This window comes from Centrocercus urophasianus, unplaced genomic scaffold (genome assembly GCF_019232065.1).
Source record: "Centrocercus urophasianus isolate 14NV4802_14NV808 unplaced genomic scaffold, USGS_Curo_1.0 seq_19, whole genome shotgun sequence".
NCBI lineage: Eukaryota > Metazoa > Chordata > Aves > Galliformes > Phasianidae > Centrocercus > Centrocercus urophasianus.
In genome coordinates this window covers 58168-84592 of record NW_024884744.1, presented here as the reverse complement: position 1 = coordinate 84592, position 26425 = coordinate 58168, and the positions used below count along the sequence as shown (strand labels likewise).

The following is a 26425-nucleotide window of genomic DNA, read 5'->3' as shown; positions in this document are numbered from 1 at the left end:
AAGCAGAAATTGAAGTAGTAGTTTAGACTGTAGGGAGCCCTCAGACCAAATTCTGCAAAGTCATCCACTTCTCTGCCTCTGGATGATGCAGTGGGATGCAACCTTACAGGAGAATTTTTCTTATGTGCAGTTTTGTTTTTGGATGTTTGTATTAATAATTGTTCTTGCATGAAGAAATGTTTGATGCTTTATGAAGAGGAGTGCTCTTTGTTGTTGGTTAGCTTTATTTTGGTTTTTACTAAAATGCAGAATATGTTAAAATATTATTGATTTTCTAGAAATGGCTGCTTGGTAGTAAAAGAATATTTATGAGATGAGCTGATTCTCTTTGCTTGCTACAAGAAGTATTATTTTTTTTATGTATACCCTGATTGCTCACAAATATGCTAGCTTCTGACAGGGCTTTTTTGTTGATGAATAGAGTTGGAATCACAGAAGATGGATACAGCCTCTAGATCAAGTGGAGGACAATTAACTGTTTTTCATTCTGCAGCCTATTTAACAACTTCAGTAACTTCATGAATCCGAAAATGTCACATGTATCTCTCAAGGGAGTGTTTTGTTTCAGATTACTATTTATTTCCCCAAATAAAATAAGTGTGCTTTTTAATAGGATCATTAATATGTATCTTTAAATATAAATGATACAGACATCTATCAAACAAATGTGTTGACAACATTGTATATTGCATACATTAAACAATTCCATTACAGTGTTGTATATAATAGTTTCATTCAGTGCCCTTTTTTCTTTTTGTCAAGAATTAGGATTTCATCCAAATCCTCAGGGTTAAGTTGTCAATAGAACTCAAAGGGTGTTTTGTTTCCGTGTGTGTAACTAGTTTAATGTTTTTTAAGTCTGTGGCATATGATAACAATAGGATCAGTTGGTTATGGGGAAGCTTAGTGGGATGTTCTTAAGGTTCTCTTCAAGGTAGTGAGTAATGTTGAAACTAATTCAGGAAAAGAGCAACTATTTTCGCTAAAGAAGTTATTTTAATTAGTGCTTGGCAGAGGATAGTAAGTATTCAAATACTTCTGTGATGTTCCAGCTTCAAGATTAGAAATTACAATGAAAATGCAATAGGGACACAAAGTCTTCAGTTTAGTAGCTACATTGTGTCTGCTTGTTAAAGTTTCATGAAATCTTCGTGAAACATTTATCGCTGTCTGCAAAAGCAAGCGGTGTGAATAGCGTTAGATAAATCTGCAACTTGAAGTACTGCGGGCTAATTGGGCTTATTACAAGGACAAGTTGTTGAACAGTTGAGTGTTAGTTATTAATTTCTGCACTTCCGTGGTGAAGTGACTGAGAGATACTGTTTTCATATGCATTTGTGTCTTTTGGGTGAAAGATAAAATCTTTTTCCTACCAAGTGCTGGAATGAAGCAAGCAGTATAAATGAAATCACTAACACACAACTTTAAGCTCTTCAGTCTAATAGATGCTTTGTCCTCATGTGCTTGTGCTTGTTGATTGTCCTTTGTAAAATATGATTATTTTTTTAGTTAGGAATAGGGGAAACTTTTTTCTGCTTTGCTGATAACTGGTGAATAATATCAGCATACAATTAAATGCTGAAGTTAGGGAACAGTGCTTAGCAGTCATTCCAGCTGCTGCAGTGTCCACTGCCAGCTGCTCAAGGGCTGTCAGCAGGGCCCACCAGGGCTGCTGCGATGCAGCCAGAGCATGGGCTGCACCACTAGCTCACTCTGACATGTAATAGGCATGTCAGGATCTCTTAGATTCAAGGGAGAGGAGTTGCAAAGGTTCTTTGTAGTAAAAAGCTCATATAATATAATAATGTGGTTGTAGGCTTTTTTAATAAAATAGAAGTATTAAAGTATCATGGTTGATTTTCATCTATCTTTCTAGCTGCCCTCACCTTCCAGAAATCACTAGACCACAGCTGAATTTGAAATAGACTGAACATAACCCATCCATTTCCCAGTTCAAGCTGTTCTGGCTGCAGGGTGCTGCTAATAGCAGTAGTCTGGCCCTGCCTCATATTCCCTGCTGCATATTTCACAGCCTTTTTCTCTATTTTATTTCGACTTACAGTCGAAAGGGGACTCTGGGGTCCATCAGATCAACCTTTGCATCTAGAAGAAAGATAATTAGCAGGATTTGTTTCCAGGTCAGCACACTGACAGAAGAGTTCATTCGCTTGACCTTGCCAGCCGTGGTCATTAGGCCTCACACAGAGGGAATGGTCAGGTGTCCTGGGGCCGAGGAGTGGCTGCCCGCTAGGCTACTCGTTAGTGGTACTGACCAGAGTTTATCTTCTGCTGCAAAATCCTTTGTGCTGCTCTTGGCTGAAACATTGTGTGGTTTGGACCTGCTGGTGGTTTTAGCAGATATTGCACTGCAGCACCACGGGCAGGCAAACTTAATAGACCAGAATGTTGTTGAGCAAGGCCAATTTTTTTAAATCTCAGAACCTGTCAATTTGTTTAAAGGTATGTCTGCTACATCATGCAGTGCCGAAGCACTTCTGGTGGAATCTTTTTCCCCCTTTATTTATTTATTTATTTATTTACTGTATACAAAGGACAGAGGGACAGAGAGAAGTTGGGCAATGATTTGGCTCTGCCTACAGAGATGTAAACAGATTTCCCAATGTTTGATAATGATGGTGCAGCCGGAAGTGGATGACTGGATGGTCTCCAATGCAGTCTGAGCTGTCATCCTGCTGGGAGCAGTTAATGAGTCAGAACATATGGGTTGTTCATGTTGATGAGTCATCAACTTCCCACTTGCCCTGAAGCAGCTTTACTTTGATGTGGCTCAGTCACAAAATCCACTCTTAGTCCCTTTGACAAAGGCCCAATAAAGGACTCCATACAAGTTCTACAGAGTTAGCCTAACTCTGAGCTTGTGTTGTTTCAGTTCAGAGCACGCTTGCAGGATAAAATATTTTGAATCAGTTCTTTCTCCTTAATTATACTTAAAGTTCTTTTCTGAGAAGTAGATCTGAGTTTCCTAATACTGGGAAAAAAAAAAAAGATCCCAAAATAGAAACCACAGAAGCACATTCGTTGTTGGAGTTAGTACAAGCAGAAAAAGAATGAATGCACTTCGTGCTGCTGCTTGCTAATTTGAACTGAGCTGTTTTGGCAAGGTTGCGGTGGAAGCTGGTGATCAGAGCCTAGCAGTGAAAAAATGCAGTACGGTGCAGTAGCTCAAGTCATAGAAAATACTGAAGTTTCAAAGCAGGAAGCAGACACCCAAACAGGAAGCATTGATCAATACTTCAGATATGACAAGTGGAAGAGAATCTCTAAGTCCTAATAAAATACTGAGTTTCTGAAATCTGGAGCATTGCATTAAATATTTTTCTGATGAGGGGCCACCATTGGGATACAATTTACTGCTCACTGAGCTTGTGTGTCATAGGAGGTGCACATTAACAACATTATTCTGTATGTAAAACTGGGAGAACTAGCATGCAGTCAAGGCCTTAAGGGACGCTGTGGCCAAGGTTTAACTCACCTATAAATGATTCTCTCAGTGACACTGGAAGTTAAATGCTCAAATGTGTAGAGCTCAGATTTTAGGAGAAGTGAAACTGTTGCTGTTTTCCAGGCCTATCATCCCTGTAGTGCATTTTAAGATTTCTAGTGCATATTATTATTCCTTGTCTATAGCTTTGTTTTCTGGCTTGTTTTTATAGCCTATGTGATACATGCCAAGAAAAAAATCCTTCCAAGATGAATACTTCTAGAAATAATAAGTCGATGGATTGATACAATCCCAGATAGCTCTACTGAGATGTTTTCTCCTCAGTATTTTTCGTGTATATGTACTTATTACAGATCTGAATCACTTCAGTGATCTTTGCTAGAAGGAGTCTCACGTAGCACGTGTACTGTATTGAAAGTGTGAGACCAAAAAAGTCATAGTTATTGTAACAGACTGCCAGCTGCAACCAGGCATTCCCAATGCTCTTTCCTACATACCTGCTAGCTGTGAAGCTGTGCAAAATTGAGAGTGTGACTCACCTTCCATTGATATTTGAGGCAAAACTTACAGTGACATTGGTTTTTCGGGATCAAGGCCTAAAAAGGGTATCCATCTTTTGATCAAAGTTCTAATTTACTACTTGGTGAACTGTTTTGCAGAGAACAGAAAATCACTTTATGTTGCATTTTGTATGCAGTAATGATAGCATTGAATTATGTAACGTCTTCCAGTTCTTAACATGTATCTACATATGAAGTGCGATAAAGAAGGTAATGAAAAAAGAAACACTGAGCAGTGTGTGCTCCAGCCTTCCGCTGGCTTCAGTTGCATGGATTTCCTGGTCATCTGAGCACATTGGAGATGTTTCTTAACTTTATTTTTGTCCAGGAGATGAACGCCCTTTCTCTTGGATGCATCCCTGGATGTGGCATTTCAGAGCCTCCTAAAAGCCCATGGGGGCTGGAGAAGTGTAGATTCCATGGTGCAGTTCTACATTCAGCAGGAGGCAGAACAGGAGCCCATGGATATGTTTAAGTCATCATGAGTCATCTTTGGGATACCAAGTAGGCTTTATTTCTTTCCCTCCATAATTCAGATGGAAGGGTACAAACTTGCATACGTCACTCCGCATGTGTTGGTAGCTCTTCCCTGAACCTGAATATGAGTGATTGTGTTTTGTTGTCTTAATGTCCATGAAGAGTGAGAATGGTACTGGAGAAAGGAACTCCGATAACAGAATTCAGTATTGTAGTGTGGCTTTAAGAGCATTTCCTGCTTGTTGTACGTGGTTAGTGGCTCTAGTTAAAGGCTGCAGGTTTGGAGTTAGGCTGAGGAATACATTCAAACAAGTTAGAGATTGCTTAATACAGCTGAGTTCATAAATCCTTTAACTTGTGCTTCAGATTTTGCTAACAAGAGTTGATGTTTTCAGTTTCTCATGATGAAACTAACAGGAAAAGAGAAGAGAAAAAAAGTCTTCAATTAATTTGAACATTTTACAGTGTTGGAAAAATGTAACTAAAAATGTTGGAAAGAGGGAAATCTGTTTTGATACAAGCAACAAAGAGGTAGTAATTATTTAATTGCTAGCACTCATGTTTAAAAACAAGTTTCACAATTTGGGGAATGATCTTTTCTATTATACATGGGTATTCCAAAATCCATTGCTTTGATTAAATGTAGCTTCTTTATTTGAATTAAAATGCCAGAGAAACAGAACAATGGAGCTTTAAATAACAGTGCTTTTCAGTTCACTTTGATATAATTATCAAAAACAATGCCCAATTTATTGCATCTTTTGTTCAGAACGCCACTTCTTTTGGAAGAAAGATCATTTAACTGAGCTGGATACGAGAATTCTTGTGCTTGGAAAATAATACAACAATAAAAAGAAGAAAAGCCTCAAATGTGCTTAAGTTTTACAGTGAGAGAAGAATAAAATCATTCAGTGCTAGCAAGAAAAAATGGTGGATTATCTCCTTGTAAATAGCAATGATTACATACAATAAATACGCTCATAGCTTTGATAAAATAAAGAGCTCAGCTGCTTAGAGGCTGAGTTGTAGACAAGCACTGAAGTGAAAATGTGATCTTCAGTTGTACTTTTGGAAGTGTAAAATGTAAATTTGGAAGTGTTAAATGTAAAATATTAGGATATGGTCACAGACTGATACAGGCAATGCAGCTGTTCTCTGTTCTTTAAAAATTTGTTCTGATTTTGTTTTGTTTTGGTTTTCTTTAATGTAGATATGTTTGGTATTTTTGCTGCTTGTAATTCACGTTATTTTGGTAACATCAGAGATAGACAGCAAAGAGTTTGGACATGGTAATGTGGCAGTAGATGTAAACTCACTTGTTAAATAGTGCTGGCTGTCAGCAAAGTCTGAAGTTGTGGTCACAGCCTTAATGACAATGCAACGATAGCTTAAAGTAGCAAGGAGAAGTTTTGAGACTGAGATCAGTAAAGGGGAAGTTAGGAATTGATTTTATGAAAGGTGGATCAGAATGGTTTTCCAGACGTGGAGCTTTTAGAAGTTTCACCCTTCTTTATATGTTCCACTTAAAGGCATTCCTCTTTAAAATAGCAGAGGAAAACTTCTCTGCATCCAGCCAGCAATCGGTATGCTGGCTGGCTGATGGGGCAGAAAGCAGGGCATGCCAAGATGGAGCCACATTCAGCAGAGTCACGGGCTGGGTACCAGACACTCCCCTGCTTTCATCTATCTCTTTTTTTTTTTTTTTTCCTTTTCTTTTTGTCTTTTGCTTGTTTCAAATGGAGTTGCATGGTCAGCCTTGAAATCCTTGTTCTGATAAGTGTCTAAATTCATGCATTTCAGTGAAAACCTTCCATTGTAGCAAAAACACAGTCCCTTCATCTCTTTAATCTGACAAAAGATGTGTTGCAGCAATCTTGGGTATTAGTTATTTTGGTGTGGTTTTCAGTGTTATGTATATATATACATATATATACACACACACACACACATATATATATATATATACATATATATATGTATATATATATATATATATATATGTACATCAGCCTTTACCTCAGGAGAGTGGTGGATACACTGCTGATACACTGACTACCTTGATTAAAAACTGCTGGTAACTTTGCAGAGACACTGGTCCTACTGATGTCATCTGCCTCTCTTGGCAACAAGAATATAGTCTGATATTTTTGGAGATACAGACAAGTTTTCATGGAGTGGTAAGGAGCAAAACAGAGCTTTCTGGCGGAACACCCGTATTTTCAAAACTTGGCAAAATGACCATCCTTTGGTGCATGGAAAATGGCCCCGTGTTTGAATGTGTAGAAAGAAGTGTTAAGAAAAGGGTAAACAACTTTCTGACGGTCAAGTAGCCTACAAGATGAGTATCTGTTACAGATTTTCACTGTCATAATGGGATTCATCTTTTGTTTGAGTGAAAGTAATTCAATCAGAAGTAGCACGTGAGGTGTCAGGATGGTGGGGGGAGGAAAATATGCAAGGGCTAAAGAAATGGCAAGATGACAGATAATTTCAGATGGGTTGGTGTGAGGTAAGGAGGAGAACTAAGTGTGGGATTAGAAGCACAAATAGGACGTTCATGGTCTTATGCCTAACCATGTATCATAACGTACGTGGGAATTGTCTGTTAAACTTTTGCTTTATCTTCACTTTCTCAGTCACATAGAAAAAATTACAACATGGCAAGATCCTCGAAAAACTATGAATCAACCACTGAGTCACATGAGCCACCATCCCGCAGCTACTTCCACGCCAGTACCACAGAGGTCTATGGCAATGTCTCAGCCAAATCTCGGTGAGTACTGGATCTCATTTCTGTGGTGGAAATATGAACAAGAGGGCAGGGCCATCTTTTACTGCTGTGTTTCCCAAAGTATTTTTGCTTCAAAAAGGGTAGTTCTGATTCCGTCATCAAGCCAAACAGTATGTTCTCTACTTCCTTTTCTTATTTTTTCCTTCTGTAGAATTGGCAGTAAGTGAAGTTGCACTGTTTGAAGTTCTAACAGGTCATGCATTTTATTTTTGATCTTCTGTGAAAAGTTTTTGATGATGAACAGAGAAAAATGAAACCTTCCTATACTTTTTCATTCAGAGGTGGTATAAAGCCTCTACAATTCCACCAGATAATTTTCAAAGCTTACTGCACAACATGCTACCATAGATAATCTGTCTGCAGGCTTTCCTGTGTTCCTTCAGGTCAGAGCTAGTAGCTGTTGGTAGTGGTGGTTGTTTTTTCCCTCTTTTCCTTTTTTCCCCCTCTATTTATTTATTTATCTATTACTTACTTTGCAGCGATTTGCTCTGTGGTAGGAAGTGCTTTCTAATAGAAACTACTTCTAGCAAAACAGTAACAAGTTTTGAAGAATGAATTAACTGAAAACTTGTAAACGTGTGGGGTTTTTTTGGTGTTCGTTTGTAGCACTTCAGGGTTAACTTTAAACAGCAGCTTATGTTCCTCTGATTTTGCCAGAATCTTAGAAGAAAAAAAAACCTTGAAATTCTGAAAATATTAAAGATATAAATGGAAGCAAACATTTTTAATAAATAATTAAGACTGATACTTTTTCTATTATGTTTTGCATCTGCAGTTCAGATCCTAGTAGTTTTAACTGCTCTGGCTTTCAAGTAAATGAGGAACAGATAGGTCAGTATACAGTCTCAAGGTCACAAAACTGGGTCAAATAAAACAGGAACTAGATTGGTGTTCGAGTTCATTTTTGTAAATTGGTCTCATAATTTCATGGTTATCCATGTGCAGTCGGTTCATCAGTTTTGTCTCTTACATTCCAAGAAAACTATAGTAATCACTTGGCTGACAGTGGTCACCAACAACAATTATACAGAATCAATTTTTACTTCTGTATTGAATTAGTAATAAATGCTTATGCTGTCCCTTGCAGTAAGTAATTTTAGTTCATAGAGCCGTAGAATGACCTGGGTGGGACAGTGTCATGACAGAACAAAATTCTTACATTCTCTCAACAACTGTCCTACTTGTATATGTTCAGTACGGAGGCGTTGTTGGTTATGTTATGTGAATCAGCAGACAGCAACAGATTGTATCCTTAGCAGACATCAGAACAAACCTGAGGAAAATCCTTCAGGCAAGAGCTTACTGCAGTGTGTCACTTTACATGGTAAAGTTAACAGCTGGGCTGCTTGTATTATTTCAAATCACTGATGAGACCAATTTTGAAATGAGCAACAGGGAAGAATAGCACAGAGATGGGTTTGGTTTTTTTTTTGTTTTTTTCACATCAGCTCCTCAGCTTATATTAACATCTGTTGAATTCTCTATAATTAAAAAACAGAGGATGTACCATGATTCGGGATTCAATGTCCAATAGGCTTTTTTCCCTGTTTGTCAATAGAAGTGAAGTAAGATTAATCAGAGGCATATCATGTGCTGAAATACTTGCACATTGAAGGAACATCTTGGGATACAAAGGTTTAGAAATAAAGGCTAACACATAATTAAAAGTCTGTTCTTGAAGGGACTTGGGATGCCCAATAGGTCCGTAGACTTCAAAATCTGTCACTCATATAGAGACTGTGTTTCATTCAGTGTTCTTCACATTTATTGACAAAGTATTTAAACAGTTGGGTATTCAAGCAGTGCTTAGCACAATGCTTCTGGTCTGTGACAGAATTTCCTAAATATTAGTTCCCTACAGATGTGTAGAAGTTACCACAATGTCCATATTTAATTAGTCAAGAAAAAATTTTTGTCAACCTGTTTTGGTGAATTTTTCCTCATGCTGGTGGTTTTCTAAAGGCATTCTGTGACGCACCTTTGGGAACATAAGTCTGGTTGCAGAATAGAGTAGCACTTTCTGCATTGTTATTAAATTCAGCATCAGATGGAATCATAGAATGAATCATAGAAATGGTTTGTGTTGGAAGGGATGTTCAAGATCATCTAGTTCCAACTCCCTGCTGTAGGCAGGGACACCGCTCACTAGACCGGGTTTCTCACAGCCTCATCCGGCCTGGCCTGGAATGCTTCCACAGAGGGGACATCCACAACCTCTGTGGGCAACCTGTTCCAGTGTCTCAGCACCCTCACAGTAAAGAATTTCTTCCTGGTATCTAGTCTAAATCTACTCTCTTCCAGTTTAAAGACATTTCCTTTCATCCTGTCACTCCATGTCCTTAGATTACAATTAATTAGATATACATCAGCACAATCTTGTAATTTCTAATGTGTTTGTATTAAGTATTTATGTATCTAAACAGGATGCAGTAGCTTCTGAATACTTCGTGTGTTTGTTTAAAATAGATGTGAATGTGGTTTCCAGTGCGTAAGGTGAATGTATCTCTTTTGAAATTATCCTGGTCAAATGGAAGGGAGATACCATCCTGCTCTTTTGTGAAACAACAGTGTTACTTCTCATGTTGCCTTCTTGGGTCTGCTCGGACACTGAATGGAGCAATTCTTTGGTGTAGTGGTGAGACCTCTAGCCAGAAGTGATCGTGCCAATGTCCTACAAGCATCAGAGAAGAAATGGAAACTGAATAATAAGCTAAATCACTCTTCTGGCCGTCATTTTATAACTTTTTAGCAATTGAAGTCTGTGCGTCTGTCTTCTGCTTTCATATTTTTTGGTACTGTAGGAATTTAAAAAGTTTTTCTTTTGAAGATGTGCCACCTACAAGAAATGGATTTAAGTATTCCAGGTCTGCATAGTGGTCTGCTCTTCCAATTAGTAACACATGTGTATTCCTTGCTGTGCTTCTGATGAGGAGACGGAAAATACGCTGTGTTCTGTACAGCTTGTTGCTTCGGTTTATAAACCTCTGCGAGCAAACTTTGCTAGTGAGTGTCTAAAGGCACATAGAAACATTCTATCAAAAGCACATGATGTTTAAGAGGTACCACGTCCTGATATGTTTAGACTTGAGAGATGTGTGTAGTCAAAGTTAAACTGATAGATGTACCTTGAAAAACCTGCTTTTTTACCTTCTCTTCTTACTGTGGATTTGTGTTGTCTGTATACACTGGTTTCCTTATAGCATTTATGTTTAGATTTGTGTTGTCTATATATACTGATTTGCTTATAGCATTAGAAGTATTGGTTTTCTCACCAACATTTAAAGCACTGCTTATTACGTGTTGTATAACAAAGGCATCCAAAGGCATTTCTTTCTTTGATGCATCTTGATAAATTTGCATAAAACAAACACATGCTAGGTGGGTTTTTGTGTTAGCTTACAGACCACTAAATTAAGTGAAGTGTCATGAATGGAAGGGGAAATCTGTCTCATACTGAAAGCTCACTGTTGCAAGCATTCATTAGCAAATATTCAGGCTTGCTTGGTCTGATTTTTCTAAATATTTTGCCTTTCTTTTTTTTTCTAAAGCAGTTTGTAGATAGATATCCTAAGGAAAGGAGTGAATTAACAGCAGTTCTTAAACTGTCTCATTGTTGGAATGCCACACGGTAAATAATCAGCCTCTAAGTGAAGACAATTGGATGCACTGTATTTTTCACCTCTTCATAAGTGCTTCATAGATGCCATTGACTTTGGTGCTGTCTATGGGTGGATCTCTGGTCTGCCCAGTTTGAAAAGAATTTTTGATTGATTGATAAAATTCTGCTTGCATACTACCAGTCAGCTAAATTAGTGCAGTAGATCTAAAGACCCCACATGGAAGGAAGGATATCTGTGCAGTCTTACTGTAGGCATCAGATATAGATTCCTGAATTAGGAAGACCAAGCTCCGTGGACTTCCTGCGAGTGAAAGGAAGGAAGGAGCAGTTGCAGTGCAACCAAACTAATGGCCAAACTGCTGGCTGAGTGATGTGGCAGAACTGCTCTCTGGAAATGCCCAAGTCCAAGTTAAGGAAACTGGTCTGCCTTAGCAGCAGTCACCAGTGTGAGGAGATCACGTCGCGTGTTTTGGTGATGGTGTTGTTTTTTCATTTGCTTTTTTGCCTCTTAACACTGATACCCATTTCTGTCACAGAGATTTGTCCATGAACTTAAAAATGCAGCATTTATCTGCATTGCTCAAGGTGATTTAACTGAGTCTGAAGACAGGTGGGAGTTATGGCACTTTGCATCTGCTTTCTTTTTGAAATCAGCCAGGAAATCCAGCCAATAAAACAATGCAGTATTCCTGTTTAAATCAATAAACACATGAACCAAGGTTTCCATATCCTGCCAGGATAAAAGAAGTGTAGTTACTATTGTTTGAAAGTGATAAAACAGTTTTGGTTACTGTGTCGAAGTGATCTGGAGATAAGAAACTCCCAAGGTGTTTGAAAACAGGCAGTATGTATTGCAGTGATAACAGGCGTACATTAAATGGTCTGGATTTTGCAAGGCTTGGTTTTCATTGCCTGGAGATTTGGCTACAAATATATGTAGGGAGGAACACATTTTTCCTCCTGTGTAGCCCGTGCCCACTCACCACCTGCCAAGTGGAAAGGCTTCGTGTTTCAGGTCATTTTTAATTACTGGATGTCCTGAATTTGGGTATGGTCAATGTGAGTAATTTTGGCAACTGCTTCTGGTTAATGAAATAGCACTTACAGAAGAGCTGAAACAGTTTTAGAGGACTTCTGAGTTCTGTTGGAATGATGGTTTTACAATACAGCTCTGGAAAATAGTATTTTTTTGTTATTTGTTTTTAAAATCTCCAACAAGTAATTTATTGTGCACATTTCAAATTGAGTACTTACTTGTGTTTGGAAGACAGGCTGGCAGCTGTAGAGATGAATGGAATTAAGTTCAATATGAGATAAAATAAATGCAGATGTCTCAAAGGATACACATCCTTATACCAGCACCCAGCCATCTAGTAAATGTGAAATGACAAAGGGTGGTGTGTTTTAAAGAGTTTCTGGTGCTTTTTCAAAGTCTCTCATTTTTTAAAATTTCAATACAAAGAAGTTTCTGTCGTTGTAAGCACTTCCTTTCAAGGTTAATAATCCAGACATGTGCCAAAAATGTAAGACTGGAGGCGGAATGCAAGGGCTGAAGATTATGCAAAACAATTGAAAGCAGAAGTAATGTAATGATATTTTAAACAGTAATGGCCATTAGTAATTGGTCATTAATATTAATGGTGTCTCCCCCATAAAGCGGCCTCCTCTGTTATTTGTTCTTACTTGTTGAAATGTTGTTTAAAAAGAAGTGCTTAAGTTCCTACAGAGTAAATTTGCAATCTTCTAAATAATTTCCTGCTAAATCCTAGATTTAGTGGAGCACCTGCATTTTTTTCAAGCTCGAAGGTTAAAAAATTAGTTACATGTGTGTATCACAAAATGTAACAGTTGAAACTGTTGAGAAATTTCCGTATGGCTATTTTCAGCCCAGAAATCTGTATAAAAGACTCTCTGTACTGGGATAGTACAACTTTTTGGTTTAATACTTTACAGATTTTTGGAACAAAATGCACCAGAAATGAAAAGCAGCATTTTTTGCTGACCTTGTTGGAAGGCTAACACTGTTTCTGGGAAATAAGCAAAACAAGCAGTTCTTTGTTGGCATAAGGAGAGAGAGAAAAGGAGGGTTGCTCAGTCCTTTTTTCCTCACCATGTCGTGACTAAGTCAAAACTGTAATATAGCTGTGTTCTTTCTTTCTTTTTTTTTTTCTTCTTTTTTTTTTAGCCTTTATAGACATGTGTTTTTCATCAAGTTGTGTTGCGTGACACCTGGTGCTGGCAGCTGATGTGAGTTAGGCTCTGGACTGCCCACAAACAAAGTAGGGAAAAAGGTCCAGAACTGCATCTAGACTCTTTTGAAACTAAAATAATAAAACTTGGTACAATCAGTTCAACACGTATGTCAGAAACAATTTACATTTGCATGTTTTGGCTTCTGCAACTTGCAGATTGCTTTGCCCTCAAAATAATCCTTACTTAGTATGTACCCAGAACGTAGTGTATAACAGGAAGGTCTGCCACAGAGAAAGTAGTTCACTAGAATATCTTCAGTAATTTACATGAAAACAAGCAAAGAATTGTCTCATGTTTCATCTAACTGGAAAAAGACAATTATGTAGAATTAATTGAGATGTGAAGTAAACTGTTGCAATTCCATGGACTGCAATGAAACTGTGGCCACACACTTCATGTTTGGAACTTATTTCTACATTTTTATTCGCTTTCATATGAGCTGGAAAATTGTGTAACAGCTGTTTATTGAAGAGACTCAGTTCATTTTGCAAAACAAATTTGTTTCTCCCAAGGGAACTGAATTCAAGGGCACCTTGAATCAGTCTGCTACAATAGTGACTACTTTTCATCTGTGATGTTAAAACCAATCTCCTTTATAGTGACGGAGTTGAGCCTTTTAGATTTTTCCTTTGTTTGCAGAACTTAGATATGTTCCTCTGGGAGTGCCAAACCCTGCCTAGGGAATTCAAGCTTTCTGAAGACCTTAGTTAGCCTCTTGGATACAGTGCAGAGTTTCTAAGTCTGAACACAGGCTGAACGGAGCTCCTAGAGCACAGCTGAGTTATTAGATGGAGTCGGTATTCAGTCTAGTTGGAACCACAACTGTGAGTTTTTCTTTTTTGACTCAGCCTCTGTCATGTTACTAATGGCATTCAAATATAAATTCAGAATTCAAATACAAAGTAACAGATATTAACAAAGCCAATTAGGTAGCAAATAATGTGGCACAAGATTGCATCAGATGGAACAGAGATCTGTAGAATGTTGTTGTGCCATTAAGGTTGTTCACAGCTGTTGAAACAAGATCTTCCTTTGACTTGGCTGGGCTCATTCAAGACAAAGAGTTAGCAGCTACGCACAAGAAAATGTTACAGAACTTTTCAGTATGGGATTTCAGCTCTGATTCAGTTAAGAATATGAAAGAGAATAAGTAACAGTTTGGGCTAATTTCAGGAAAAGCAGTGAAGTAAAAGACTTTTCTCAAAATGAGCTTGCGTGTGTACCACAGTGGATGGTCTTTCCATTGCTGGGATTCTTTCCATTCCAACTAGTGTACTTAAAGATTCCCTATTAATTTGAAATCTAGCCAGTATCATTCATACCAAACCCACTTAAAGATATGCAAGGTACTATAATTTCTTGTTTTCCCCATGCATACCATTGTAGCTTACCTTCCAGAAAAGCAACCTACTGTCATCTCCAAGGATATTTTTCTTTCTTGTTTGAAGAACTCATGCAGTATAAAGTTAAAAGCAGTGAAAACTCTTGGTCATGTAATAACTATAACTGTGTGATCATTCTTTTCTGCACATCTTCTGGAATTCTGCCTGGTCATGTTTATTGCCCAAATAGAGAGCTTTGCAGAGTAAGACCTACCCAGTGCTACACATAATGTGCACAAAAAATAGGAGGCCAGGGAGGTGGGGGAGCTTTAGAGAGGAAAGGAGGAAGTGGTTTTAGCGGCACAACTACTTGGGAAATAAATGTGACCACATATTTGAATGGTATTGATTCTGTAAAGAATCGAAAGGATGTCCCTTTTGCACTTTCTTTATCTGTCAAAACTTCAGTGGCAAATGCTCCTATTTGCAGCTTAAATATGTAACCCTACTACATTAGGTTTTCTGATGCGTCATTCAGTGACCTTGACTTCTGCAGTTCTGATGAACTGTAGAACTTCTGGGCTATTTAGGAAGACTGAAGGTGCTGGAGTATTGGTGTTAGTACTGCCCGTACCTCTTTGTAATGCCTCTGGCTTTGTGACATCACTGCATTTCTTTGCTGCACATCTTTTATTTCAGTTATTCCAGATACAAGTAGGTTTGCGAGAACCCGAGAACATCATCAACATATCACTGGTAAACTTCTATGTTCTTTGACCTGGATATTTCTTTATACCCTTTGGTTTTGTCATGTCAGAGCTTCTCACAGATAAGAGGTGTTGATGTAGGAAGCTGTGGTTTTTAGTGTAAGCCAGCCTGCATTCACACAGTATAGCTGTCTTTTTTTATCTTAGGAGCATCATGCAGAGAGCCCCACATCTGAAATTGTTCGAAGATCTAGCTCAGGGCTGGTTTGGCCCTCTCAAAACTAGTGATAACACACTGCCACGGAACGAAGTGAGTGGCTCTGCACTGTAGTCTCTGGGTTCTGGAAGGCTTTTCTTGGGGATCAAATGGCATTTAAGTGCCTCTGGAGAAGCCGCGTTAAATGACACACTGGTGTGTCTGTCCTATACTCTCCAGGACTTCAGAATCTGGAAGCATGTTGCAAAGATGCTTTAGATACATTTGCATCCTCTCCATGCAGCCTGGAAGGATTTACTAGTGTGGACTTTGCACCACCTACAGGTAACGAAGTTGCTTCTAAACCCAAAGAGTCCTCAGTATAGCACAGCAGCAATCCATACCTATTAGGCATGGCTAGTACTCATCTGGAGAAGGAACAAAAATTAATCTACACCCCAAATAAAACCATATAGTTGGCATGTTGAAAATTCACTAGATTTCACTCCTGACCTCGGTGGAGGATATCGGTGCTGAATGCTACTTATAGCACCATAACAGGAAGAACTTTTGTGTTAGATAAGTCAGGAGGACATAGAATGTCTTTGAGTTGCTCAATCTGTAAATGTGCTTGCTTTTGCAATAGCAAACCACTGAAAATGACTGATACCAACCACCACTACATTTATACAACACAATAAGATGCCCAAGGGTATTTCTGTCACCAGAAAATACAAAGTGGTTCTGTTTCTCACAGTCTTTTGTCCACTGTGTACGATCTGCAAATTTTACAATTTACAATTGTAAATCTTTCAGTTGTATCTTACAGTCTTACAATTTACAATCTGTCTTTCTTTTGACTATAAGACAATGTTCTCAGACTGCCTGTCTCATAATAAGCAGTTTCTTTAGCTGGAGCCAATATATTTGCTCAGTGCTGCAAGTGATTACAGTTTTGATAATTTTCCTGAATGGCTCAGTTACATTTTTCACTGTTGTTTGAAAACATTTTGCTCTCAGTTGTTTCATTTTCTGTAAGTAGTCTTTCCTGAGAGCCACGATCATGCTTTATGTGAATGCTTTCTATCTTGAATCAGGGACTCTTAAATGTACGTAAGATTATCCATAAGCTATTGTCTCTATAGTTTATCCAGTACATCTTTTATTTCTGGAGATTATACCCAATATTATTCCAGTCATTTTAGCACACTTTTTCCAGTGACATCATAACATCTTTCCTGCTTACTCACCTTTATCTTCTGTGTTGGGCTCTGTCCACAAAGAGAAATCTATGTATATATATACGTATGTGCATATATATGATCTGGTTTTGCAAAGCATTGAGCAGCAATGCCTTTCTGCAGGAAACAGCCCATTGAACGTTTTTCTCATACCCTGTCTCCTCAGGAGTACATTCTGCAGAACGCTGTTTCTGGAAATCATGCATTCTGAGAATATGTTGGTATCTGTCACACCTCGATCATGCGACAACACGCTTGTGCCTGTTCACACTCAGCCACAAGCTCTGTTGGTGTGAGACAATGAGAAGGATGGCAGGGAGAGCTCCTTGGCAACACCAATGTTCATAAATGCATGGGACCCGATGGGATGCATCCACAGGTGCTGAGGGAGCTGGCAGAGGTGATTGCTGAACCGCTCTCTGTCATCTTTGAGAGGTCTTGGAGAATGGGGAGGTGCCTTAAGACTGGAGGATAGCCAATGTCACTCTGGTCTTCAAAAAGGGCAAGAAGGAAGATACAGGTAGTTACTGGCCAGTCGGTCTCACCTCTGTCCCTGGAAAGGTGATGGAACAGCTTGTGCTGGATGCCATCTCCAGACAACTGGAAGAAAAGGAGGTAATCAGGAGTAGTCAGTGTGGGTTCACCAGAGGGAGGTCATGTTTGACCAATCTGGTGGCTTTCTATGATGCTGTCACGTGCTGGGTGGATGGGGGGAGAGCAGTGGATGTAGTCTACCTTGATTTCAGCAAGGCTTTTGATACTGTCTCCCACGACATCCTTATAACAAAGCTGAGGAAGTGTGGGATGGATGAGTGGACAGTGAGGTGGGTTGAGAACTGGCTGACTGGCAGAGCACAGAGGGTCGTTGTTGGTGGTGCAGAGTCTGGCTGGAGGCCTGTAACCAGCGGTGTTCCTCAGGGGTCGGTGCTGGGTCCAGTCTTGTTCAACATCTTCATCGGTGACCTTGATGAGGGGATGGTGGCCACCCTCAGCAAGTTTGCTGATGACACGAAGTTGGGAGGATTGGCTGACACACCTGAAGGCTGTGCTGCCATTCAGCAAGACCTGGACAGGATGGAGAGCTGGGCAGAAAAAAACCGGATGAGGTTTAACAAAAGCAAGTGTAGAGTCTTGCATCTGGGGAGGAATAATTGCATGCACCAATACAGGTTGGGGGATGAGCTGCTGGAGGGGAGCTCTGCGGAGAGGGACCTGGGTGTCCTGGTGGACGACAGGTCGGCCATGAGCCAGCAGTGTGCCCTTGTGGCCAAGAGGGCCAATGGCATCCTGGGGTGCATTAAAAAGAGCGTGGCCAGCAGGTCGAAGGAGGTGATCCTCCCCCTCTACTCTGCCCTGGTAAGACCTCATCTGGAGCACTGCGTCCAGTTCTGGGCTTCCCAGGACAAAACAGACAGGGATCTCTTGGAAAGAGTCCAGCGGAGGGCCAAAAGATGGTGAGGGGCCTGGAACATCTCTCCTCTGGAGAAAGGCTGAGTGAACTGGGTCTGTTCAGCCTTGAGAAAAGAAGGCTGAGAGGGGACCTGATCCAGGTCTATCAGTATCTGAGGTGTGGGGGGCAGAATGGCGAGGCCGGACTCTTTTCAGTAGTGTGTGGAGACAGGACAAGGGGAAACGGCTGGAAACTGCAGCATAGGAAGTTCTGCACCAATGTGCACAAGAACTTCTGTAGGTGAGGTGACGGAGCACTGGAACAGGCTGCCCAGGGAGGTGGTGGAGTCTCCTTCTCTGGAGATGTTGAAGACCCACCCAGACACCTACGTGTGCGACCTGGTGCAGGGAACTGCTTTGGCAGGGGGGTTGGACTCGATGATCTCTGAAGGTCCCTTCCAACCTCTACAATCCTGTGATTCTGTGAACTGCGTGGGTTGGGAAACATGACATGCTGCTAGTGCAGAGAGCAGCTGGAGTTTGTGAGTACCCAGTGCATCTAAGGTGGGCCAAGAACCATGCTTAGGAAAGTCGCATTGGCTGTAAGGTGCCTACATATGGTGAGGGACAGGAGCGAGAACCTCAGCTTCCAAGCACATCATGGCTTTGCCCTCATGATTTACGCTGTGCAATTGCTTCAAACTGGAGATGCTGTGTTCCATCTGAGATGGCCCACAGTATCCCCCAGGAAGGGGATGAGCAGTGCTTTCCTCAGTGCAGAAGTTTGGAAGACCATTGGGACAAGCTGTTTTGCTGAGGACACATTCCACATTCCACAGTGCTTAAACTGCTGATAAAGAAAAGCCCTAAAATTTAACACATAACAATGTGCAGTGCCTTTCATGGAACTGAAGCCTAAGAGTACTTGCTGTAAAGGTAGCTGTCTGATATTGAAGCTGAATAAATGAATCTCTCTTTTTTTTTTTTTTTTTTTTTTTTTTTTTTTTTTTTTGTATGATGGAGGAAAATACAGTGTCAGGAGGTTCAAATGACAACAGTTGAATTTGTTCCTATTACCCAATTCCATTCCAATTAGTAGCAGTTTTGAACAGAGCTGTTTCTCTCTGGACCTGTGTCCAGAGGTTTTAGACCTACATACCTCTGAGGAGAAAGGTACTGATAGAAGGAGGAGATGGAAGGAGAACCAAGTAATCCAGGTGGACTTGGCTGAGGATAGCTCTTACTTACTCTTTTGCCTTCTGTGTATCTTCTTCACTGAAAAATCCAGGTGGCATAAGTCACTTTTCTTGGAGGTAGAGTGAGATTCTTGTTGTTTCTTGGAAATGTGATCACACATGGCACGCTTGACTTTAGGTAATTCGGTATAGTTTAATTTCTACACTCCTGATGTCTGGTGTAGGAATGCTTTACTCACTGTACTGAGCTTCCTGTAATCCCTTGATTGTATGTAATAGTGGATAGCATTGCTTGAAAGGAAAGGAAGTTACTGAGTTAGGGTTGACTGGATGGAAACGTTCTGTCTGTCCCCATGAGAGGAAATGACTTTGAGAGTTACTGGGGACCATAACTCTGGGAGAAATATTTCTCAGAGTATACTTATCATCTTGTTCTTTGCCTTCTTGAATCTATAGTTTCAGCTGTTACCCACATGAGTGCAGATCCACTGATAAAGGGACAGTTTTATAAAGCAGAGGCAGTAGATAGCCATGACAAGTGATGTTACAACTCAGGCTCTACCCCTGGCTCACCATACAGGCTATTGCATAACTTTGCCTGGTTCTGTCATCTGTATGCGCTGCTTAGATGAAAACAATTTTTGTATGTAAGATGACTGTATTGTGGTAATCCCTCAGCCAGCCTGGATTCTGAGTGTGGCTGTCCTGTCAGTCAACCAACCATTGACGTGCCAAAAATCTAAACATGTTTACGCTTGTGATGAGAGTTAAATTTCTGCCTAAGTGTTTATGGTACTGGAAATTTAACACCAGATTTACACTGATATAGTTCATATAATTGCACTTACAATATTTCTTAATTATTTTAATAATATGTGGGTCTAGAATAAGACTAGACTCACTGCGGTTCAAAGCTTTCCATTACAAACGTAGTTTGATTCCTGCACCCAGCTCTCATTCCTGCCCTTCCTTCTTGGCACTGCAGTTTGCTGTCCTTCAGAGATTTGCCACTGAAAAGTCACTAATCAGTTCTGGCTTTGTCAGTCATTCCTCTTCCCTGCAACTGGTTTATTTCTCCCATCTGCTCTCCAGTTTTCAGTGAGCATAAACATTTTCACAGCTACCCAGTGACTTTTGTTAGGAACTTGTCTAACTAGAAAATACCTTTCTAGCCCCAGGCAATTTTTAGTTTGTTATGCAGCTACAGAAATGCGTTGGCCAGCCCAGTAAAAGGATAACTGTGTGGGCAGGAGCAAGCAGCTGAGCGTGGAAGAGGTGGTAACAGTCAATACCCTGGTTTCATGAGGAAGCATGATGTCATTTGTATGGATACAGCTGTCTGTGGACCACACATACTCTAAGTGAGTGAAAAGGTTATGTTACTGCAGGGCTTCTTTTAGCTTGGATTATTCCTTGAGCTGAATTTGCAACTGAAGCTAAGATATCATGACTGCACTCTCAGATGACCCCATAGTGCTTGGACTTATGTGATGCTGGGTCATCCAGAAGAAAAGATGTTGGAGTAGATCCAGAGGAGGGCCACGAAGATGATCCAAGGGCTGGAGCACCACCCCTTTGAGGACAGGCTGAGGGAGCTGAGGCTCTTCAGCCTGAAGAAGAGAAGGTTCCGGGGGGACCTTATAGCAGCCTTCCAGGACCTGAAGGGGGCCCACAGGAAAGATGGAGAGGGATTTCTTATAAGGGCAGGTAGCAACAGGAGACAGGAGGAAATGGCTTTAAACTGCAAGAGAGTAGATTTAGACTAGATACCAGGAAGAAATTCTTTACTGTGAGAGTGCTGAGACACTGGAACAGGTTGCCCACAGAGGTTGTGGATGCCCCCTCTGTGGAAGCATTCCAGGCCAGGCCGGATGAGGCTGTGAGAAACCCGGTCTAGTGAGCGGTGTCCCTGCCTACAGCAGGGAGTTGGAACTAGATGATCTTGAACATCCCTTCCAACACAAACCATTTCTATGATTCATTCTATGATTCTATGAAAAACTCAGTTCAGATCCGATGTAAGAACATGAATACTTCTGCCTAATGAAGCATGGTGAAATTTATCCTGGCCCAATGTCTGCATACCTGCCTTGTTCCAATTGCAGAGTGACAGACAATACATGATTTGGCAGAAAGCTTGGAGAGCTTTCAGATTCTGAAATTACCAAGCCATTTCTTCTTCATTTCATTCTCAGTGCACACTACCAAGAGTGCTTGCTGAACTATATTCTACAATGTCAGATGTGAACACAGAATAAAGATCAAGTTCTGAGGAGCAGAGAACTGTGTTGAGATTTCAGTTTTCATATGGTAAGAGCAATGAGTGAGAGATAAAAAGGACGAAACAAATCTTAGTTCTTTGGCAAGAAAGATAATGTAGCTCTTCTGAGAAGTATTTTATTACCTAGGGTGCTGTTGTTAAAAAAGAGCTTTCTTAATGATGCTATCACCTCATCAGTGAAAGAATACTTGCAAAAATGTCAATGAATTTTTAAAGCACTATATGGCTACCACTTATCATTCAAACTGATTTCAGGCACCTTATTTTTTTTTTGCTGGAAATGTGAAGGTGGGGGAGGAAATGAAGAACTATTCACCCTGTGGTTCACAAAGGATATTGCATTTCTGAGAACTGATAGGTTTTGTTTAAAAGTTAAGCGGAGTTAATGTCAAAACTGTGCATGCAAGCAAATCAAAAGGAAGAATTCCTTCACTGCTTCACATCAGCAGGCAGATGTTTCCAGGAAAACAGGATTTCAGCATAGGTAATGGTTACTTGGGAAGACAAATGCCATCACGCTGAATGTCCTCCTTTCCTCCTTTTTCACCTCAGCCTTTCTTGCAGAGCACATCCTCATCTTCCACTAGATCAGGTTGCTCAAAAGATAATCATGAATACCTGTTATATTATAAGTATTATAAGTATAGTACACCTATCAAATATTACAGGATATTTATTAAGCAATTACTAGCAGCAGTCTTGTCAAGTAGATTAGTTATCTCAGTCATTAGAAGTACGGTAATTCGAATAATGCCTTATTCGCTGTGGATGAGCAACATGCGTCCTGGGCTCTCTGTTCTCTTAAAGTCCAATTATACATAATCAGCCGTGATTTGTTTTCTTTCCCACAGTTATGAATCACCAGCACCAAATAACAGGCAGCTCATCCATCTCACAGCAAAGCTGTCCTTCCCAGACTCCGCAGCCAGGCCTGCTGAACGTGCCCAGTGCGCTGACTGCGCAGCAGCAGCAGCAGCAGAAGTTGAGGCTCCAGCGAATCCAGATGGAGAGGGAACGAATTAGGATGCGCCAGGAGGAGCTAATGCGGCAGGTAACGTTGAGGATACACTTCTGTTTTGCTCAAGAACTTTTCTTTTACCAGGTACAAATGGTAGCATTGCTGCTTTATGTCACGATTAACTATTGCTTTAGGTGAGGATAACAAAAAATGAGGATGGGAATGTAAATGGAGTCTTTGTGAAAAGAGAAAACATTTCATTTTTTCACTGTAATGAGAATATTTGTATAAACAATTTATAATGATGTATTTGCATCGTATTTGCATTTTTCACTTTTGCCCCCTTCCTCTAAGCATACAAGAATTTAAAGAAATGATGTTTTACAAAATTAAGAAAAAATATTTACAATTCTTGCAGCTGTACAAAAAAAGCAAACAAATCATTAAAACGATGTCCTTTTACAAATCCTGAAGTAACACTTACTTGTCTTTACATGTGATTATTCCCATCATCTTTGCTATAGGGGAACATTCTCATAGTTACAAATATGCCCTTGCTGAACAGTGGTGAAGGCAGATACAAGTCTGCTAATGTCTCTGACATTTTTTACTGACTCACATCATGAATTTGACTTTTATGGTTCAAGGTTGAGTGTGAAAACTGTGCAGATGCTGTCTTGTTTCCATGCTCAATTTCCACTACCCTTAATTTGTGGGAATTACATTGTGCTACATCATCTGTGCATGTAGAATGACTGTGTTCAGTGTGGTGTTCTCTCGCTTGATTGGTAATCTTAAGCCTTGTATATACCTTCACCTTTATTGTCCGGAACTGAGGATATAGTAGAGAACATAATAGAAATGGAAGAAAGTGGGCACATCTGGTGTGAGTTTCATCATATTGTTATCATGCTAATAACATGTTCCCTTACTTTTACTTTCTTTGGCCCTGTTCTTGCTCAGGACAACAGCAAATTAAGCATCAAAACAGTCGAGCCATTGACACAAGGGCTGGTATCCCTGCCTGCTTACCGTGTGTTTTTTGTTGAAACTGGTACATGCTCAGCAGTGCAGCGTGTGGTGCTTATTCAAGACTTCAACTTTACTGTGCTTACAGTTTTTCTTTGAGCTACGCGTTATGTAAAGCAGGACAGTATCACTTTGTACTACTAAAATTTTCAGAACTGATTTAGCTTTTAATGACATACTCACCACTTACAGATAGCAAGATGTAAAATCTATCCTTTTCAGCAGAATTCTGTGCCTTTCCTGCCATCAGCCTGAGCAGGAGCTCAGAAGGACGTGGCAAATCCCTCTGGGGTCAGATCCTTTGCTGTTGCTTTTGCTTTTTAAGTATAACCTAAGGGAAAAACTGAGTAAAGTGAACACGCTGCTGCTAGGTGGCTGCAAGGAGGTGCAGAGAACTTGAACAAGACTGGAGGAATTCTTTTTGCAGATCACAAACCCACTTTCCACCAGGCAGCAGCTGCTGGCTTCCCCGCAGCCATTCCTGGCTGCAGCTGCTCGGGTGGAGCAGCACTCCCAGCCTGGAGGAGCATGCAGTGCTGGAGGCACTCTGCTCAGGGAATTTGTTTATCACGTTGGTTGGTAATACCACCAGCACAGCAGATTGAGTCCTTGCAGGAAGTGCTGTGCATTTCGGAACACTAGAATGGCTCAGCTCCCATTTAATTGTTTTCTTACTCAGTTTTTTCATTCCAAAAAAAGCTGTCTTTCTCACTGATCTTTTTTTTTTTTTTTTTTTTTTTTTTTTTTTTTCCCCAGCTTTCTAGCTGGAAAAGGGAGAATGTGCTTACTGCTCAGGAGGCTTCCTGGAAGTGGAAGTCATTAGAGCAGTGTCAGTTAGAAATCTTGAAAGGGTCATAGAATCATAGAATGACCTGGATTGAAAAGGACCCCAATGATCATCTAGTTTCAACCCCCTGCTATGTGCAGGGTCACCAACCAGCAGACCAGGCTGACCAGAGCCACATCCAGCCTGGCCTTGAATGCCTGCAGGGATGGGGCATCCACAGCCTCCTTGGGCAACCTGTGCCAGTGCATCACCACCCTCTGGGTGAAAAACTTCCTCCTAATATCCAACCTAAACCTCCCCTGTCTCAGTTAAGCCGTACTGGAAAGACATCCTAGCACCCTTCTCTGCATCTTCTGCCTTGTTTGGACGGGGAGTCACAGAAAGGTCAGATGTTGCCTTCTGATCTCTGATCCTCTTCCCTAAGTGTGGGTGTGGAAGGGTACAGGGGCTCAAAAACAGCTGTAGAGGGAATGATACGTGGGGATGCAGATGAGGATTTGTCAGTGTTTTGTTCTTGAAGAGTTGCTGCTTACTGACATGCTACATCCTGAACAGGAAAATGTCCTGCTGCATTCTTTCCACTGCACCGCTTGGTGCGGTTGGACCCATTGGTGGCACAGGCAATGTCTAGCTATTGCACCGTCTGCCCTGAGAATGAGGGCTGGCAGAAAAGGAGCTGAAGTGGCTAGCAATGTAAACTCCCTTCAGACACCATCATGCCCCAGCTTGAAATGACTGTCTGGCTACTGATCATGGAGCTCAGTTCAGTTCTGCCAAGAAGGATTCCAGGAAATGTGACAATGAATTTATAGACTTAGTTGGCACACAGCTTAAAAGGAGCTTACATCCGAGCTGTGTTCAGACACACTGAATAATTCAATATACTGCAATCCTTTGAAGCTTTTAAAGATTTTGCAAATCATCACTGTCAGAGCCCTCTGACATGCCTTAATGTTGTCAGTACACTGAGGGGTGGGGTTTGCTTGTTTTTGTTGTTGTTATTTATTTTGAAAATCACATTGAGGTTTTTAAACCTATGCTTTAGTGCCCTAGCACTTGGTCCTTTGTGAACTAAGTGCCAAGGATGGTCTCTGCTGACCAGCAGGAGGCACTCCTGCATTTGGGAGCTAGGAGGTGATAAGAATGGCTAAGAGTACATTGTCACAGCTGCAACTGCAAGATTGCCATTCTTAGTGCCACTGGAGGTACATTTTGCAGTGTACCTGGATTGTATGTGCAAGTGCATTTTGTCAGGAGCTGATGCTTCAGAAATCCCTACTGTACTTTGCTGTTTTGTTGGTTGTGTTGCTTTCCTCTGGGCAACCTGTGGCAGTGCTTCACTCCTCTTAGCATGAAGAACTTTTTCCTTATGTCCAGACTAAATCTTCCCTCTTTTAATTAAGATATAGTTACAGTATTCTGAAAGAGACAGATACTTGCATCTAGGTCTTCCTTGTTATTTTATTTTTTAGAAATGGCTTTTGATTTTCAGAAGTGGCAGAAAAGCAGTAACCAGCATTCTACGTGTTGACAAACCAAGGGGAAAGGCTTTTTTTTTTCTTCTTCCCTTTGTTCTGATATTACCTTTATTAGTGGCAACTGTGTCCTGTGAGATGTGAGTTTGCACTGCCCAACTATCAGAAACATGAACTTTGTTTCTGGATTGGTCTTCAGCAAAATAAATCTTAGTTAAATCTAATCTGCTTCATTTTGACTGTTTCACTTCCTTTACCTTTTGTAGTTTCTTCTTTCTGTCTGTCTTTTTCTTTCTCTCTGTCTTGCTAGTATTAGCCTTGCTTATATTGTTGCTTTTGCTATTGCTATATGTTAAAAAATATTTTCAGTATCTTCAAATATCTTCTATATAGACAGTTAAAAAAAGCAGGTCTGCCCATTTTCTCAGATGTTACTTTTTCACAGACTCCAGCCACTTTAATTATATATAAAATATCACCAAAGGTATTGTCATTTGAGAAACAAACTGATATACATAAGCTACCATACATAAGCTATTAAAAATCTTCACTCTTTTTATTCTTAGCATTTACTAAATAATTGCATGATCTAATGTAATTATTAATCAGTGACTATACTGATAATTTGATTATAAATGAAGCGTTATGACAATGGGCACCAATATTTGTTGGTTTCCAATG

General features: G+C 40.3%; 1 protein-coding gene across 1 annotated transcript in view; it reads left to right on the top strand.

Moving 5' to 3' along the window:
* Positions 1-26425, top strand: part of WWTR1 (WW domain containing transcription regulator 1) — a 45142-nt gene that overhangs the window by 12925 nt on the left and 5792 nt on the right. Inside the window, exons 2-3 of the mRNA XM_042820805.1 lie at positions 7137-7273; positions 22347-22546. Coding sequence (XP_042676739.1) covers positions 7137-7273; positions 22347-22546 — 337 coding nt within the window. The remainder of the gene's footprint in view (positions 1-7136; positions 7274-22346; positions 22547-26425) is intronic.